At 48.8% G+C, this 18,996-nt stretch overlaps 1 protein-coding gene across 4 annotated transcripts in view; it reads left to right on the forward strand.

Annotated features, from left to right (window-relative positions):
- The window catches only part of GPAT4 (glycerol-3-phosphate acyltransferase 4), a 31,884-nt gene that overhangs the window by 3,452 nt on the left and 9,436 nt on the right, over positions 1-18,996 (forward strand). For 2 of the 4 annotated variants that reach the window (XM_059049507.2, XM_059049508.2), the window contains exons 2-5: positions 8,493-9,476; positions 17,201-17,270; positions 17,422-17,722; positions 18,494-18,568. In XM_059049507.2, coding sequence (XP_058905490.1) covers positions 9,312-9,476; positions 17,201-17,270; positions 17,422-17,722; positions 18,494-18,568 — 611 coding nt within the window. In that variant the 5' untranslated portion in view covers positions 8,493-9,311. Of the gene's footprint in view, positions 1-5,585; positions 5,608-8,492; positions 9,477-16,252; positions 17,028-17,200; positions 17,271-17,421; positions 17,723-18,493; positions 18,569-18,996 lie in introns of those variants that run through there. The other 2 variants (XM_067022322.1, XM_067022323.1) reach the window with 2 other exon arrangements.

Genomic DNA, 18,996 nt, shown 5'->3' on the forward strand with positions numbered 1-18,996 from the left:
ATGAAAGAGCATTTTATCTTCCGGGTAATAATACAGGTCTGAGGTTGAAGTAGAGTTTGTGGTTTTGGTGACTTGTCTTTGCACAATTAGGGTTGTTTCAACCTTGTGGCAAGTTGAACCAAGAAATCTGATGTTTCACAAATTGTGATGAAATGCTTTCTCATTGTAAAGAGACTGCTTAGTCATGGGGGGGGGGTTTGACTTTTTAAAAATGGCTAGTGATAAAACTCAATAATAAAATAACCTGATAAAAAGTAGGCAAAAGGTCTGAGTGCTTCACCAGAGAGGATATACAGATGGCCAATAAGCCCATGGAAGATGCTTCCTGTCATTGGTCACGAGGGAAACATTAAAGCCGTGAGATACCACCTAGCATCCATTGGCATGTCTAAAATTAGAAAGACGGATTATATTGAGTGTTGGTGAAGATGTAGAGCACTGCTGGTGAGAATTAATGCAAGATGGTACAACCAGTTCAGAAGCCGGTTTGGCCATTTCATTAAAAGCTAAACGTACACTTCCATCATTCCACTCCTAGGTATTTACGCCAGAGAATTGAAAGTGTATGTCCACGCAAGTCTTGTAGATAGCGACTTTATTTGTAACAGTCCCCAGCTGGAAGGACCCATCGCTAGGTGAGTGAATAAAGAAGCTGTGGCCTGTTCTACCAAGAGAAACAGCTCAGCAGTGGGGAGTGAACTGTTGACATGGGCAGCAGCATGAATGATTCTCAGAGTGATTATGCTAAGTAAAATAAACCAGACACAAATTTTTGAAAAAAGGCCAGGAAGTTGCTTCCAGTTACATATACAGTAGTCGGATGTCACAGCACTGATTTTGCAATGGAACTCTGAGAGCAGGTTTCAGGTTGGGTAATGAGACCTCTTGGGTCTTATAGCCCCAGCAAATGGAATTGTCCTTTCTTAAACGGATGGCCCCAGAATGTCAGTGTATCCTGTATCTTTGTCCTTTCTTTCTTTTCCAGCCTTGCAGGTTATGTTGCTTTGGGTTGAAGTTGGTACCACGTTTCTTGTTAACCCAGGTCCAGCTGACGTGAGGCCTTTCTAGGCAAGGAGAAAGTACTTAGGGTCAGAATGAGCTTAGTTAAGACCAAGACCCTGAAACTGACCGTGTTCCTGTCTTCTTCCTAGTGAGTTGAGTCATCCTTGAGCCTGACATATCCTGGCTTTGTCTTGGACCATCTGTTTTATCCAGGATTGCTGTCGGCTGTAAGCATATCCCTGGTTTTTCAGCAGTTCAGGTTTACTTCACCTAGCAGCTCTGTGCTGTCCCAACTCCTTGGAAACATTTTTACACCTTTCCTCCTAAGCAGCAGCGTCCTATTCGGGCATATTTCTTATACTCCACTACTCTGACATGCTTGACATCAAATTCCCCCCAGCGTACATTTCCTCTGTGTACGTGCATTTATTTACCATCACATCAGAATGGGGGCATTTGCTGGGTCTGTGACCTGACAGAGTAAACGGGAAAATGGATGGCTTTCCTCTCAAGTGTAACCTGCCCCACAGCAAAGGAGAGGCCAGCCTGGGCAGCAGAAAGACCACAGACGGGGGGTTGGGGGGCAGATGTAAGTTCTAGCCCTGCCTCTGTTACTCTGGCCAGTTTTGTAGCTTGTCTCGTCACTCACCTCTTCCAAGCCTCAATAATTTAAGCCATTAGAGGAGCTTGCATTAGAATTCTCAGTGATTCACTAATAAAGTTGGGGTTTGCGCCAGCTGTCTTAGGAATTGTAAACACCTTTAGGCAGGAGTGGTGTTGAAAGAGATTTCTTGTCAGTGTAATGTCATGACTTCTTGGGAAATACCTTCCAGTGCCCCCCTCTCCTTCATAATAACAGGAACTTAGTGTAGCAGTAATAACAGTTAATGTACTTTGAACATTTACCTTGTTCTAGGCACTGTGAAATGTGAACAGTGTTTTTAGTAGATGTTGAGCAGAAGTTTAAAGAGATTAAGTAATTCACGCAAAGTCACGCTCACACTACCAGTTAAGTGATCGAGTGAGGATTCAAACCCTGATGTGTTTCTTTTGATTCTTGAATCATGAGTCTGTTACCTATTCAAAATGATAAATACAGTTTTAAAAGTACCAAAAAGAGAAAGTGATGCCTTCCTTCCATTCCTAGAGGCAGCCGCCATTGCCAGTCTCCTGTGTCTCTTCCAGAGATGTGTGTCTTTGCAGGTACACACGCACACCGTATGTATTTGTCCTTTTCCTCCCTCCCTCACAGTTGGTATTTGCAGTGGACCTTGTTCTGCATCTCACTGGGAAGTTGTTTCTTCTCGATGCATATGTAGATGTGTCACTCTCTCTCTTTTTTTAAACAGATGACGAGTATTCCGCTATATCCTTGACTAACGGACAGTGATGTTTCTCTTGCTATTACAGACAGTACTGGAGTCAGTAACCTTGCACATACCTCATTTTGCACAGGGTTTCTCAGCCTCCGCATCGTTGCCATTTGGGGCTGGATACTTCCTTGTTGGGGCAGGGGCAGCCTGGGCTTTATAGGATGTTTAACAGCATCCCTGTCCGCAGTCAGCGCTGGATGCCAGGAGCCCCCCGTCCCAAGTTAGGACAATCACAACGGTCTGCAGACATCACCAGATGTTCCCCAGGGGGCTACAGTCAGTCGCCCCTGGTTGAGAACTACTGTTGCAGTTTCTCTTTAACGTAAGTTTTTAGAAGTAGAGTTGCTGGATCTAAGGTTATATGTATTTCAAGTTCTGACCGTGATTGCCGAATTGTTCTGCATAGAGGTTGTACCGTTGTACACTCCAGTCAGCAGTATTTGAGGGTAGTTTCTCATTTTCACCAGTAGGGTGGGTTATAAGAAACTGTTTTTGCCCCTCACGGTACTTTTCATTCACATTTCCTGGCTTTACAGCTGACCTTTGTATGAGCACGTAGTGCCCGCCAGGCACCACGGAGTGGTTTCTTGGTTTGTGGGTTTTGTGACATACCTTGAAATGCCTTCCTCTCTATCTAGCCCTCTTAAAAAGTTTGGTACTTAGAACTGCAGGCCGTGCTCTGGGTGTCTTCTGATCGTAATGAAGTGATAATATGTACCATTTATTGAGATCTAATATATATAACAGACATTGTGCTTAGTGTGCTTTAAAAATGCATTATATCGGGCTTCCCTGGTGGCGCGGTGGTTGAGAGTCCACCTGCCGATGCAGGGGACGTGGGTTCGTGCCCCGGTCCGGGAAGATCCCACATGCCGCGGGGCGGCTGGGCCAGTGAGCCGTGGCTTCTGAGCCTGTGCGTCCGGAGCCTGTGCTCCGCAACGGGAGAGGCCACAACAGTGAGAGGCCCGTGTACTGCAAAAAAAAAAAAAAAAAAAAAAATGCATTATATCTGTGTAGCCTAAGCACTTATTTTTAATAAAATGGCATATCTTCTCCTTTTTGAGTTTGTATGTGGCATGTCTCTGGACGTATTCTGGTAGTAGGTATGGTCTCCTGAAGTGTAGGATGTGTCACAGAGTCATGGAGAGCTAGCAGAAAAGAAGTTTCTATAGCTGCAAATCATAATAGTCCCTGCCTTGTGATCGAGTCAGAACTGGTTTAGAAGCCCTGATTTAAATTTGTAAGTTCCCTCCTTTATTTTCTCTTCCAGGGCTCTCATATTCTTTTTTTTTTTTTTTTTTTAGTTGAGGTGTAGTTGATGTACAATATTATGTAAGTTACAGGTGTACAAAATAGTGATTCACAATTTTTAAAGGTTATACTCCATTTATAGTTATTGTAGAATATTGACTGTATATATTGTTGTACCGTATATACCCTTGTAGCTTATTTTATATCTAATAGTTTGTACCTCTTAGTTCCCCACTCCTATGTTACCCCTTTGCCCTCCTCACCGATAACCACTAGTTTGCCCTCTACATCTGTGAGTCTGCTTCTTTTTTGTTATATTCACTAGTTTGTTGTATTTTTTAGATTCCACATGTAAGTGATAGCCATACAGCATTTGTCTTTCTCTGTCTGACTTATGTCACTTAGCATAATGCCCTCCAAGTCCATCCATGTTGCTGCCAATGGCAAAATTCCATTCTTTTTAATGGATGAATAGTATTCCATTGTATATATGTACCACATCTTCTTTGTCCATTTATCTCTTGATGGACACTTAGGTTGCTTCTGTGTCTTGGCTATTGTAAATAATACTTCAGTGCACATTGGGGTGCATGGATCTTTTCGAATTAATGTTTTTGTTGTCTTTGGATAAATGCCCAGGAGTGGGATTGCTGGATCATATGGTAGCTCTGTTTTTAGTTTTCTGAGAAACCTCCATAACTGTTTTCTGTCGTGGCTGCACCAATTTACACTCCCACCAATAGTGCAGGACGGTTCCTCTGTCTCCACCCAGGACTCTCTTCTTGTTGACAGTCATCGAAGTGGGAAGTGATGACTGTGTATGTGCCTGTTTGCTGAATACTTGTCTCTGGGCACTGAATGCCTCATACCTAACATGGTGTGTGGCACATAGTATGTGCCCTGATGTCGTCACTCTGAGAACTGAGAAGCCCTGGAAAGTGGGCCATTTGGGGGCCCAGATTTGCCATTCAGTGGGTTGAAGAGTTTCATCAGCTTAGTGGTGGACTATCCCATTCCTAGGATGAGGCCATCCTCCCTCCTAAAAGGCTCAGAACTAGTTGGGTCTTCTGTTTTTTTTTCTCTGGACCATGTGGACTGTTGGGGGAACATTGGTCCAAGCAACTCTCAGTGGATTTGGCTGAAAGGTGTGGAATGGAAGAGAAAGGGTAACTAGTGCTTTGAGCTGATAGCTTCCCCTGCCTCCTGCCAAGGAGTTGTGGTTATATTTACTTGAGGCAACGTGATAGCCTCTCTTACAAGAGCATTTATCTAGAAATTGTGGTGTGATGGAGTTCTCATGTGAGCAGTTTCCCTGTATTTCCAGAGACCAAAGTCTGTGTTAAGGGGCCTTACGACGGCAGCACCTCTGGCTGTGATGGCTGGTCCGTTAGTTCGGCAAGGTGTTTGGAGGCCTGTTTGATAACCATAGTGTGCTGACCTCACCTTTGCCTCTAAGAATTCAGGGGAGGATTGTTGAATGTTGGCCACAGAACTCGTTTGGCTAGTTCCTGTTGCGAGTTCTGGAGTGTCTAGGGGTGCGCGGAGGGGAGTGGAGGGCAACAAGGGGAAGGTCACTCCCTCGGAGGGAGGAAAGAGTAGCCGGGACAGAGGTCTGCACACTGTTGCTGCAAAGGGTCAGATAGTAAGTAGTTGAGGTTTTGCTGGCCGTGGTCTCTGTCACATGTTCTTCTTCTTCTTCTTCTTTTTTTTTTTAACAACTCTTTAAAGATGTAAACACCGTTCCTAGGACGTGAGCCTTGTAAAAACTGGCCCAGGTTTCTCCTGTGGGCCTGGTGTGTCCACCTCTGAACTAGGTGACAGTTATTGCTCAATGTGTTTACTCTGATGTTTTGGGGAAACGAAGCCAGAATAACCGTGGGGCTTCTCAGTTGATTGTGACCCAGAGGGAAGAGATCTAAGCTCTGGCTTGGGACGTCAGAGTGGCCCCGGTGTTGGTCACCTTAGGTTCATGGAACTCAAGGTAACCTTGGCTAATGCGACAGCAGCTGTGCAGTGGGACAGGGGTGGGAGAGTGGGACAGAGGTGTGGCCCTGGAATTAGGCTGGAATTGGACAGGTTTAAGGGATACAGTGACTCAGCGAATTGACTTAAGTCTCAGAAATTCAGCTCATTTCCTGAACCTCCGCTGGGATGTCGTTAGAAATCTGGCATGTACTGTCACCTTGGCCAGTGTATAAAAATGAACGAGCAGGTTTGTACCTTGGATTCTGAGAACACCAAATTCCGATGCATGAAGCCAGATTTGTCTTGTGGTTTTTCCCTGATGGCAAGAAGTTCTATCGAGCAGACCTGGTGTGAAGGAAGTGTTAATGTAGCTCAAGGTAGTTTGAAAGCTAGGAGGGCCTGGCGGTTAAAGAGCGGGGCTGTGAGATAGGCGCACTTGTCCACATTCCTCCTGTGCCATTTATAGCTGTATGGCTCCGGGCGACTTTGTCCTCTAAGCCTGCGCTCCCTCACTTCTCATAGCAGCGATGATGACCCCCTGGGGGGCTGTTGTGAGCATTGCGTGTGCACAGTGCTTGTTGTATTAGCTCAGTGTCCCTGCTGTGAGCGGTCAGGAAACGTTAGCCATGATAATGGCCATGTGAAGGTGGGAGAAGTGGGCGATCCCTGCCACTGAAATGTTGTCTTTTTAATTTAATTGCTAGGTGTGTGGGATGTAATGGGAGCAGTTAGGAGTCAGAGAACGGGATCCCTCGCATAGTTTCCTAACTGGTAAAATGGAAGGAATACATACTGACAGGTCGTGAGATAACATGAGAAAGGGCTTTGAATTCTAAACAGCACTGGACAGAACTCAAGGTGAAGTCAGTCACCCGTTCATTTGTTCCATTTCTTGAACTTCTAAAAGTATTGGGACTGAGCCAGATGGTGATTGGCGTGGGGCCAAAATGTTTGCCAGGGAGACATGATAGGATGCTCCCAAGTTAAGTTCAGAACTTGGAGTGGTAACTCGTGGTTAAGAATGAGTAAAATAAAATTGAAATAGTGAAACTTTAAAAAATAAGTGGCTGTATTAAGTAAAAGAAGCCAAGAAGGCTGCATACTCTGTGATTCCAACCGTATGACATTCTGGGAAAAGCCAAACTATGGCCAAGACAGTGAAAAGACCAGTGATTGCCAGGGGTTGGGGGTAGGGAAGGCTGAATAATCTGAACACAGAGGATTTTTAGAGCAGTGAAAGTATTCTCTGTGGTACCGTCGTGGTGGATACATGTCATTATACATGTGTCGAAACCCATAGAGTGTACGACACCAAGCGTGATCCCAAATGTACATAGTCTCAAAGAAAAGGAAACAAGAGTGGCCAGAAAGGCTGGAGGAGTTAATCTGTGTAGAAAATGTGACAATATCTTGTCATACTAAAACTATTTCCTAAGTCAGAAGCGAGACAGATAATGTGTATTCTCACATAAATGTGGAATCCAGAAAATATGAACTTGTAGAAACAGAGAAAAGAATGGTGGTTACCCGGGATCAAGGGGCAGGAGAAGGTGGGAAATGTTGGGCAAAGGGTAGAAACTTCCAGCTATAAAATGAATAAGTTCTGGGGATCTAATGTACAGTGTTTTGATTATAGTTAACAATACTCTATTAGATACTTGAAAGTTGCTGAGACGGTAGATCTTAAGTATTCCCACCCCACACACAAAAAAGGTAAATATTTGGCTAATACCCTGTGGGTGTCATGTTGCGATATGCAGGTGTACAATATGTAGGTGTATCGGTCATGCTTTGTACTCTGCAGACTTGCTCAGTGTCATCTGTCAGTTAAACGTCAGTAAATCTGGGGGGAAATAAATAAAAATGAGTTATTATTTTTTTAAAACCTAGATTTCCTTTTCCCCTGCAATTCCATTTCTAGGAATTGATCCTGCAAATACGTTTGCATGTGCATTTTGTATGCTGAATCATATAGGCACATTCATTACATTATTTATAACAGAAAAAGGGTAGAAACATTGGTGTCCAACCTCAGGAAAGCAGTTAACCAAATCAGGGAACATTCTTACGGTTGAGAACTGTGCACCTGCGAAGAGTGAGGGAGCTCCGTGTGCACTGCGGGAACACGCTCCCAAGACATGTTAAGCTACAAAATGAAACAGAAAGCGGTGTTCGTAGTGTGCCCTCGTTACTGTCGCCTGGGTGCGAGGTGGGCCGGAGTGACTTCCTCGTGTGTACGGAGAACGTCTCAGGAGGAATGCGAAGCTGATGACGCGGTTGCATCTGTGGACAAGAACTCTGGGCGGTGGGGGACAGGGAGGAGGCACGTGGACTCCGCCAAGTATACCCTCCTTGTCTTTTGAGATGCATCTTATGTCCGTGTATTTTCTTTTTCTTCTGTTTGAAGTCTAAGGTATTGATTTCTTTTTTAAACTGAAGTTTAGTTGATGTACAATGTTGGGTTAGTTTCTGCTGTGCAGCCGAGTGACCCAGTTTTACGTACACATTCTTTTTCGTATTCTTTTCCACTGTGGTTGATCCCAGGACATTGAATATAGTTCCCTGTGCTCTACAGCAGGACCTCGTAGTCCGTCCAGTCTATACGTAATAGTTTGCCTCTGCTAACCCCAGATATGCATACATTTTCTATTAGAAAAGTTTGAGCGGCCGCAGGTCGCCGTTTCATCGGGGTTGAAAACTGTATGAAACATCTGTGGTTCTCCTCCACACGCGCGTCTGCCACGTGCTGCTCTGTGCAGTCCCTTTGACCTTGACGTTGGGAGAGCGGCACGGGCTCTAGGCTGACCCTGAAACGCGCTGGGCCCCACCCCAGAGCATCGTGATGTCTCTCCCCTTGGTTTGTGTTTGTGTGACGGATGGTGTTTCTGTCTCCACCTCCAGCTTCGGCAGCATGTGAGCAACTTCTTGCCAAGGACCCGGGTCACCGCTGAGAAGGGGGCCTTAGGGAGAAAAGTATCCAGAGGAAACCAGCGCCAGACGCGTCTGGAATTCCACGCACCGCAGGCAGCATGAGGCGTGCCGTGCCAGCGCCTGCGGCCTCCTGGCACGGCCTCTAGCTCTCCAGGGAGGAGGGTCCTGGGAGCAGTGCGCCCGGAGCCTCGCCAGAGGAAGCACGGGGCCAGGTGTGAACACTCTACGATGGACGCAATTTTCAGCTTATGAAGGAGTTTTAAGGAAAACAGTTATTTAATTTCCACATATTCACGTTCGCTAGCCTTCTGTGGGAAGTGCCAGCAGCCACCCCCCTCCACTGGGGTTATCAGGATTTTTCTGGCACCAAGTTGAACTCTTCTTGGTACTTCTGGCAATGACACATCCTCAGGAGAGATTTATCTGCTAAATGCTCTCGGACAGGAGAAAAAGTGAAACTTCAGGAAGCAGCGCGAGAGTAGCAGAGCCCAGATCGCGCCCTCACCGCTCACTCGCCCAGACACTCTGCCTGGCCTCGGATGCTGGCACTGAAGACTGACCTTGCCCCGTCCACCCCTGCAGCCCATCTCTTCTGGGGAGGGCTGGCCGCCTCGGGGGCCCCCTTCTGCTCTCATCCTACTCCCAGGCTCTCTGTTCCGGCCGTCGAGTGACGTGAACTTGGGAATGGAGTTGGTGCCCCTCCCCAGGCCGGTGCTGTCGGAGAGGACCATCTGAGGCCGAGCTTTGTTCGTGGGGAGGAGGGCGCTGGCCTGGCCTGCATCCTCCACCATGTTCCTCTTGCTGCCTTTTGACAGCCTGATTGTCAACCTCCTGGGCATCTCCCTGACCGTCCTCTTCACCCTCCTCCTGGTTTTCATCATCGTCCCCGCCATTTTCGGAGTCTCCTTTGGTATCCGAAAGCTCTACATGAAAACTTTGTTAAAGATCTTTGCGGTGAGTGTGCTGTTTAAAAACGGTTGCTTCACAGAGGAGGGAAGAAGTGCCATTAGCAAAAAGAGTTGTTCTTGTCTGGTTGATTGTGAACTCGCTGCTGGATGTGGAGAGAGTTGGGAGAACGGGAAGGAAGTGGCATTTTGAGTAGAAAGAATAACTAAACGTGAGCTTGTGAAAGCCTTCAGCAGTCTTTCTTTTGAGCTGAGGGACTTGTGTGTTTGGTCTGTCTGAGCAGAGGCACCTATTCCATGACCCCACGCCTTGCCTGTGTATTTCAAACGGAGGGACTTAGAATTAAAGAAAAAAATCACTGCTGGACGGTGATGTAACAGATATTGCAACTCAAAAGCTGCTGCTGGCATATTCCCTGACTGATGAGTATGGGAGAGTCTTTTCTCTCTTTCAAATGTTTATCTTAAATACGTTCTTGCACTTCAGAGAAAAAGAAGTAACAGAAAAGGGCATTTGACGAATTTTTCTAATTTCTGAAAGATAGAGGAGGAGAAGAGTATATTTCTTAACATATGTCAGAACTTAAGTCTAAGCTGAACAGAACTGGTCACGGTGGGAAGGAAATGAGTGAGACGCGATATTTCCTGGAAGTTGATCTCTGCCACAAGCCTTTTAACTATCTCTTCAGAGATGTGGTGATTTATTAGCAGGATCTGTTTTCCGTAGCCACCAGATCTTCAGGTTCATCTTTTCTGTGGCTGAGACCATAATAGGAAACACAACGCAGTTATATTTGTTCAGATAGTATCTTATGGTTCAGAATAGTCTCTCTCGTTTTCCTTTGGTTCCCTGTAATTCTGCAGTGGCCCCGGGTATCTATCAGTGATAGATTTAACCAGTGAAGAAATAGTGACTCTGGAAGATGAAGTGAGCTGTACGAAACGCTGCATTACAGCAGGAAATATTTTTAGGTATATTACTGAATCTTGAGTTTTGGTATTTTATATAAGAATATGACTTCTTTTCACATTAAAAAAATTGAGGTGAAGTTGACAGAACATAAAGGTAACCATTTAAAGGGAACGGCTCGCCGGCGTTTGCGGTGGTTGCAGTGTTGCACGGTCACCACCTCTGTGTGGCTCCACGGCGCTCTCACCTCTCCGGAAGGAGGCCCCATACTCATCGAGCACTTGCCCTCCTTTTTTCCCTCCCCCGGCTCTGACAACCGTGAATCTGTGTTCTGTCTCTGGCCTGACCTGTTCTGGATATTTCATTTTCATGGAATAATATAAAGTGTGCTCTTTTGTGACTGGCTCCTTTCACGTAGCATAACTTTGTAACATGTTTCATTCAGTACTTTGCTTTTTTATGGCCGAGTAATAGTCCACTGTGTGTCTGTAGCACAGTCCGCTTATCCGTCCATCTGTTGACGGGCCGCTTTCACCTTCCGGCTGCTGTCCGCAATGCTGCTGTGGTGTGCTCCGACTTACTTCAGTGCTCACGTTCAACAGTAAGATTTCTGAGCCCTTCCCATGGTCTCTGGGTTGTTTTGCTACTCAGAGACCGGCAGCTGAGTGTCACCCAAGACTGGTTAGAAATGCAGGTCACAGGCCCCCTCCAGACCCACTGAATTAGGATCAGCATTCCAGCGAGCCCCAGGTGCACAGTAAAGTTTGAGAAGTAGTGATCTCGTCAGTCGTTAGTGTTTGTTTTAATTAATCAGGAAATGTAATTTTCTTAAACTTCAGTCCCCGAAAATCTGCAGTAGAACCCAGGGTTCCTGTGAACTACGTAGCTAACCATGCCCGTTTGCCACTGAAAAACGTACATCAGTGTAGAGTGAGTAGAACAGCTGATCAACTTCTAGGAGACAACAGTGAGTGATGTCTGGCTTTTATTCAGGTTTATAAGCAAGTGATTATTTCATAGACCTATGGAAGTACTCATTCTTAAAACATAAAAATAGGAGTAATCAGACCAGAGTTCTTTGGTAGTAGCTAAATTTTTAAAATTTGGATCACTTTGGGTGGAACAAAAGACCTAGAATCCATGTACCTTCCCTATTCCATTTTGAAAATGTCCCCTCAAATTAGTGTTTCAAAGTTCATAGCCAAGTAAATCCTTATTACTATTGACTGTGTTTTTCAGATGTACATTCTTGTGGCTTTTAATGTCGATTATAATTATATATTTTTGGGTCAATCCATGGGACAGGTCATCTTTTTTCTTTCCTTTTTAAATTAATTAATTAATTAATTTTTGGCTGCGTTCGTTGCTGCACGTGGGCTCCCTCCAGCTGCGGTGAGCGGGGGCTACTCTTTGCTGTAGTGCGCGGGCTTCCCATTGCAGTGGCCTCCCCTGTGGTGGAGCACGGGCTGTAGGCGTGTGGGCCTCAGCAGTTGTGACTCTCAGGCTCCAGAGCGCCGGCTCAGCGTCGTGGCACATGGGCTCAGCCGCTCGGCAGCATGTGAGATCTTCCCGGACCAGGGCTCAAACCCGTGTCCCCTGCATTGGCAGGCAGATTCTTAACCACTGCGCCTCCAGGGAAGCCCTTAGTTGCCACAGAGCAACTGAGCCCGTGCGCCACAACTACTGAGCCTGCGCTCTAGAGCCCGTGTGCCACAACTGCTGAAGCCCGCACACCTAGAGCTCCGCAATAAGAGAAGCCACCGCATTGAGAAGCCTGTGCACCGCAACGAAGAGTAGCCCCCGCTCGCCACAACCAGAGAAAAGCCTGCGTGCAGCAACAAAGACCCAACACGGCCAAAAAATAAAAATAAATAAATTTTTAAAAATGAAATAAAATACACCTAAACTTGTGGGTGCTTTTTAATAAAAACGAGACCTTTATTTTGCCTTTTTTATCCTCTTCATCCCTTCCTAAACTGGGGTGCTATATGTAATTTTACAGTTGGAAGGAAGCTCAGAGATCATCTTAATTCTGGGGGTCTCTTCCTAACTACACATCTGAATCACCTGGGGAGTGTTTAAAAAATACTTGTTTGGGAGCACTGGAATCTCCCCAGAAATTCTGATGTAATTGGTTTGGGTGGGCAGTTTTAAAAAGCTCCCCAAGTGATTCTCACATCTACCATCAAAAGGTGGAGTCTGATTGCCCTCCTCTTGAGTTGGGGACCTGCCTTGGTGACTCGTTTCTAACGTATAGAATGTGGTGGCCATGACGCTGTGTGACTTGTGAGGTTAGGTTAGAAGTGGCGGTATAACTTCCGTCTGCCTCTGGATATTTGCCCCTGGAGCCCGGCTGCCACATTGTGAGGAAGCGTAGGCCCCGTATAGGTGTTCCAGCTGCCAGTCCCAGGGGAGCTGTGACAGCCAGCATCAGCTGTCACCCAGCCGATGCCGGACCCTGTGCAGTTGCAGATTCATGAGCAGAATAAGTGGTGGTGGTATTTTAAGCCAGTGTTATGGGGTGGTTTGTTACACAGCAGTAGATGACCAGACAAATAATATAATAGTAAAGAATTTTAAACATTCATTCATGTCTCACAGCTGACAACACCTTAAAACTTTTTTTGTTACCTTTCAGTCTTGGCAATATTTTACGGCTGTGTTAATGGCATGTACATTTAAGTTTATGTCTACATTTTCTTTGGGGATCTTATAAGCCAGTTTTACAGTTTAGTAAGTAATCTTCATAAAGATGATTCAAGCTGGATGTCTGGTAGTCCGTGCAGTACACATACCTGTGCTTTTGGGGGACCTAGGTCGGCGCAGCTTGACGAATGGTTTCCCACGATCAGCTCATCTCCCCATATAAAGGAACCTTGGGGTACCTGCCAAGGCGGGATGTGTGCGTGGGCAGGTCCTCCAGGTCTTTCCTCCTGGAAGACAGCTCAGTACAGGTCCTTTTAGTGCTGAGTTGCGGGAAATGGTCGTGTGCGGAGGGCAGCGTGTTACTTTAAAGTACCTTAGTTATCTTAATGCTTGTGCTTCAGATTTACCCTCAGTACAGTGATGATGGCATTGTTTGGGGTAGAATTCCTAAGAGTGGACTTCCAACTGAGTTGAGAATGATTTGGAAAAGGAGAGAAAAAAGCCTGGGTATAAAGGAAACAGATGAAAGAAAACAAAAAAAAACGACGACTTGAGTTTTCTTGCCTGGTGTGAAGGGGGTTGATCGGGTCAGCTCAGAGAAGGTGGGCCAGCTGTAATGAGAGTGGCGTTAAGCTCCACGGCCGCATGGGTCAGAAACCAGTGATGGCCGTGGGGAGGTTGAAGAGACCGAACAGGTCGCGGGATCGGGCTGGGATAGGCGTGACTTTCGGGAGGGTTTTTTTTACCAGCTCTCAAACTTGACCGAAGTCCTCAGACCCTGCGATCCACGTCCTCCTCTGGGGAGTGGGAGCAGTAATGCCTCCCTCACACGGGTGCCGTCCGCGCCCCCGCCCCCCGTGCCAGCATCACCGGGAGTAGCTTAAAGGCCGAACTGAAGGAGATGAGAGTGGGATTATGGCGGGGAGGGTGCTAGGGAAGTGGCTTTAGGTTCAGGTCTGTCTTTCATACGGAGACCTTGATGAAGAGAAATATTTGGAGCTGGTGAATTACATGCAGCCCTTATTGACTGCCTGCGAAGTGCTGGGCGCTTGGTCAGATTCTTCTGGACCGCAGGTATGGCTGGGTTCGGCCTCCTGCCCCTCGAGGCGGTTATAGTTTAATAGGAAAGACAGATGTCTGCATACAGAACTAATTCAGAATGTGATGCCAGTTAAAATACACAGGCGGAGACGAACTGTGACTGCAGGAATTGGGTCGGTAGCATTTCATGTAAGATTTGGCCTTTGAACTGGATCTTAAAAGGGAGAAAGCATTCTAGAAGTGCAGTGGGTAGAGGCGAGAAAGTGCGGTCTGGTTTAGAGACAGTACCTAGTTCAGGAGAGAAGAGCCTTTGGGGGCCTGGAGGGGATGTTGCGCGTGGTGACACGGGAGCGCGCGTCCACACGGCCTGGAGGGAGGAAGGCCGGGGAGAGAGCTGTAGGTGGGAGAAGCTGCGAGTGGAGTGGATGAAGGCGGTGGCCTGACACTGGCAGCCAGGGAGGACCCTTCTCGGGTGCAGAAGCTTGGGGACCGTGGGAGGAGGGCCGGGCGGAGGGGAGCACGTTGGGGTCGGGTGTGTGCGGCTGCCTCTCACTCTCAGGCCGGGTGTGGGATGGGGGGACTTGCACGCGGTCGTGACCAGCAGGTGATTGGAAACGTGAGGTTGACGCCGGCCGCTGTGCAGTCAGGATTGTTGATTTGACAGTAGCTGCTGAGAGATTCCCGCGGAAGCAGGGAGAGGAGATGTCGTCGCTGCCTGGGCAGTGGACAGGGACGGGTGCTGGGGTCTGGTCCTGTGGGTGTCTCTAGCGCAGTCGTGCGAAGCACGCGGTGGAGGCTGGCTGAGAAGAGGGGCGGGTCTCCGCTGAGATTAGTGCTGCGGAGACTGTCCGGCCTCCCCGTGTGCTAGGTTCCTAACCCGCAGCGCTCAGCAGAGAGAGCGAGCAGCAAAGATGCACCGCGGCGCCGCCCACACCTCTCGGGGCTGGGCCTGCGTTCACCGGCGAGGGCTGTGGTGGGTTTACTGTTAGCTCGAGTGCAGCGTTAGCCTTGCCCCTAACGGTGTCTGTCTGGGAGATGCTGAAAAGAGAATAATTAAGTAATCTGGTCCTGAACATCCCGGATCAAGGGAGGGGAGGGGGTTTGTGGGGAAATGACCTCTGAACCCGGAGCGCTCGCTTTTATTCTGGGCGTCTGGACGCGGTGCTCCTTGAAGCGAAGCCGGAGAAGCCACGTGCGTAGCTCTCAGCGCCGCTGGGCTGGCTCCGTTGCCCTCCCGTGAGTCACCGCAGCAAGGCTAAGCAGCCCGTCGCGAGCGCTGGCCCCTGGCGGCCCCGCCCAGCGCTCTTCCCCTGCTCTGCTGACCTTGGACAGTTCTCTCCTCAACGCAGAGACATTTTGTGATGTGCCTGAAGTTTGGAGAAGTAAAGCTCAAGTACAAAGCGGGAGGGCAGGAGGATTTTTATGACGGAGCTAGGGGACTAGGATCTCATGGAACCAGCACCTTTCCAGTTAAAACAGAAACCACAGGCTTCCTGCGCATTCCGTCTTGAGGCGGTCCTCCCAGACGTTGTCTTAGTGCTCCAGCGGCCTGAAGGCAGGTGCTACCTGCCCGTTAAAATCGGATCCAAGTGTCAGAACTGTCAGTACGGGACCAAGCTTCTCTGGCTCTGTGCTTCGCAGCCCCAGTGCAGAGTCCTGGCCAGAATGGACAACGCTCAGCTCTGGTGTGCCAGGCTTGTTGTAAGCCCCTCGCCCCTTAGCCACCTCTTCCCTCGGTGACATTCTCAGGTGGAATTCGTCTTCCTCCATTGTAGGAGCTAGGTTTACATTTTCTTCTAGAAGGAAGTCACCTGTGCCAGAAGCCATCAGGGGTTAACTACCTGAAATGGGCTGTGTGAGATTTCCTGCCTTAGACCTTTAACTGGGCGACTCTGTAAGCTCTGTTTTCTCTAGACAGTGGTGTTTGAAGAAATTGCCAGATGAGGTCAGACGGCTGATTAAGCTCGTGTCCTGCTTCTGGCTCTGCTGCCTTGCTAACACTTCAGGCTCTGCCAGCAGAATCTCACCAGAGGCTTTGTGCCGTGTGGATTCTGCTGCGTCATGGAATGACGGGGTTCTTTTCTACCTTGCAGAACTGTGGAAACAGAAGTTTGAAAACACACCTTTTAAAATGTCCGCTATGTTTCCTTGACTCACTGCGGTCGTAACTTTCTGTTCTGCGGTACCACGTTGCAGGAGGGTGGACAGGAGCTCGTGTGTTCGCCTCTCAGCATTTGAGAGCAGGAGGGACCCAGGCTCTGGCTCTCTTCAGACAGCTAAAAGGATTTTAATGAAGGAAGGGAGGATCTAGGAGGAGCCTGACTTTCCTGGAGCTCATATTATTTCAGTGGTACTGAGGACAATTCGGGGGGGTTGCCGTTTGCCGAGTTCTGTCACTTATGGTCTCATTGGATCCTCGTGAAGTAGGAAGTTGAAGGACCATCATCCTGTTTTGTGGATAGAAAAGACTAGTGTCCATAGTGTTGGAATGAGTTGCTTAAGGGACACAGCATAACTGTCAAACTTGGGATTTGAACCTAGTTTTGTTTTTGTTTTTTTATCTCCAAGTAGTGTTTTTTTATCACCTTTTTAAAAAAAATTTTATTTTATTTTAAACACTAAGCTACTCTCAGGCTTTCTGTGTCAAGTTCGTGGGGTCTCCTGTTAAAGGTTACTCAGAGGGTGAATGGGCAGTCCAGACATACATATTATTTAAATCCTTTATCGACTCGAAAACTAAAATTGTTGCTTTCTTGAAATAATTTGGGAGGCAGGCAGCACCAGGTGGCGGGCAGTAGCTTAAAGGGTGCTTGGGTTTTGCTGTTGGTGAAGCGCTGCTGTTTGGCAGAAACGAAGGAACCCATGAGGTCCGTGGACTGTCGGCTCGTGAGCTCCTTAAGGACCCAGGAGGCCGTGAGAAGTGAGGCCCGAGCAGCTCACCCCAGCTCACCCCAGCTCCTAGTTCCCAGCTCGTGACCGCCGGGGACGTGGCTTTCGGTCCAGGTTATCTGGGACGGGTGTGCTCTAGGAGGAGAGGGCTCCAAGGGTCCTTCCAGTGCTCTCTCGGCCGCAGTCTGCTCTTGGGGCCCCAGGCTTGAGGCTGTCTCGGGACGGAAGTGGAGGTGCCCCCGAGCGAGAAAGGGGCTCATCGCGGTGTGTGGCTGTTCCCTCCGCAGTGGGCAACCTTGAGGATGGAGCGAGGCGCCAAGGAGAAGAACCACCAGCTCTACAAGCCCTACACCAACGGTAAGGCGGGGTCTCCGGGCCCCTGCCCCGCGGCCCCTGGAGCTGCGTCCCCGCGCGCTTCCGCCCCGCTCCCGCTCGTCCCTGGTGCGCACCCTGAGCGTGCCCAGCGCGCTCTGTCCCGGCGGCTGTTTGACCGGCTGCTCTCTTGCAGGAATCATTGCAAAAGACCCCACGTCACTAGAAGAAGAGATCAAAGAAATTCGCCGGAGTGGTAGCAGTAAGGCTCTGGACAACACGCCCGAGTTTGAGCTCTCTGACATTTTCTACTTCTGCCGGAAAGGGATGGAGACCATTATGGACGATGAGGTGACAAAGAGGTTCTCGGCAGAGGAGTTGGAGTCCTGGAACTTGCTGAGCAGGACCAATTACAACTTCCAGTACATCAGCCTTCGGCTCACTGTGCTCTGGGGCCTAGGAGTGCTGATTCGGTACTGCTTCCTCCTGCCTCTCAGGTGAGGTGGGGCCTAGCCCGACGCCGGATCTGCCTGCGCGTGCCCCCGGCCCCCCCGCTCTGCTCTCGTGCTTTAGAGAGGAGGACAGTACCGTCCTGCCACCGGCCAGGCCGTCTGGCTCTCGGAAGGCTGCACCGGGGCTCGTCCTTTAAGGGCCCTCGGGTTGTCTGTGTATTAGACGTAGCTGGGTTTCTCAGAGACACATTGCTTGTCTGGACTGACTAAACACAGGGACGGGGAATACGATGTTCTTCCTGGCCACCCCTCCCCAGGCCTGGCTGATTCTGTTCCTGCAGCTTCCTTTCCAGGACAGAGGCAGTATTGATCTCACAGTGTTTCTGTACCACGTGCTATTCTGAGTATGTCTTGCCGGCTGCTGGTACCTTCGGGCCCTATTTCCTATTGCTTCACAGCGAAGCTGGCCTTCTGCCAGGGTTTTAAGCCAAAGGGAAGGGTAAGACCACAGGGCAGCAGGTGCCTGAGGGCGGCGCAGCCATCCGTAGGACGTCCCGTCATTCTGGCTGCCGCCGGTGCCTGCGGAGAGGGTGTCGGCTGAACGCCAGATCCATGGTGTCCCGCCACTCGGGAAGCGGGACGCCCTCCGGTTCTAATAGGCCTGTCCGCGCTTCTAGCGACCCGGACTCCTGTCTGGGTCCAGGTGATCAGATCCTGCGGGGGATTTCGTGGCGCCCACTCCCATTTTCACCCGTCCAGCTCTGTACTCGGGGCACAGATTCGTCTGCCGTGTCGTAACTTGTCTTCTCGTTGCAGGATAGCTCTTGCTTTCACGGGGATTAGCCTCCTGGTGGCGGGCACAACCATGGTGGGCTACCTGCCAAACGGGAGGTGAGCAGGGCGCGGGCGTCCCGTCTGCGGGCACGGGGGCGGCTCCCATCCCGAAGGCCTGGCCACGCCTTTGGGCGCGGCCCAAGCCACAGACTCTTAGCGGGAGAGAGTAAGCCGGCAACAGCAATGACATAGGCAGCAAAGTGTTTTTCCAACTGGTCTTGATCCGTGACTGCGTTCTTTTTGCCCTCCGGCCCTCACACTCTTCCCATTTTAAAGACGGAAGGGAGAAACCACAAGCCCGTAGTGTCCGGGGCTAGCAGGTTTTATAGCGTGTTGTTGAGTTTTGAGCATTCCGCTGTGTTGATGAATTGGTGAGAGGAAAAGACGTGTAGGTAGGGCCTTTTTGTTTGTTTGCTTTTTTTTTTTTTTTTTTTTTTAATAGAAATTGTCTCCTCCTGGGAAGTTATGGGGCTGGCAGCCCTCTC

This window comes from Kogia breviceps, chromosome 20 (assembly GCF_026419965.1).
Source record: "Kogia breviceps isolate mKogBre1 chromosome 20, mKogBre1 haplotype 1, whole genome shotgun sequence".
NCBI classification, from domain to species: Eukaryota; Metazoa; Chordata; class Mammalia; order Artiodactyla; family Physeteridae; genus Kogia; species Kogia breviceps.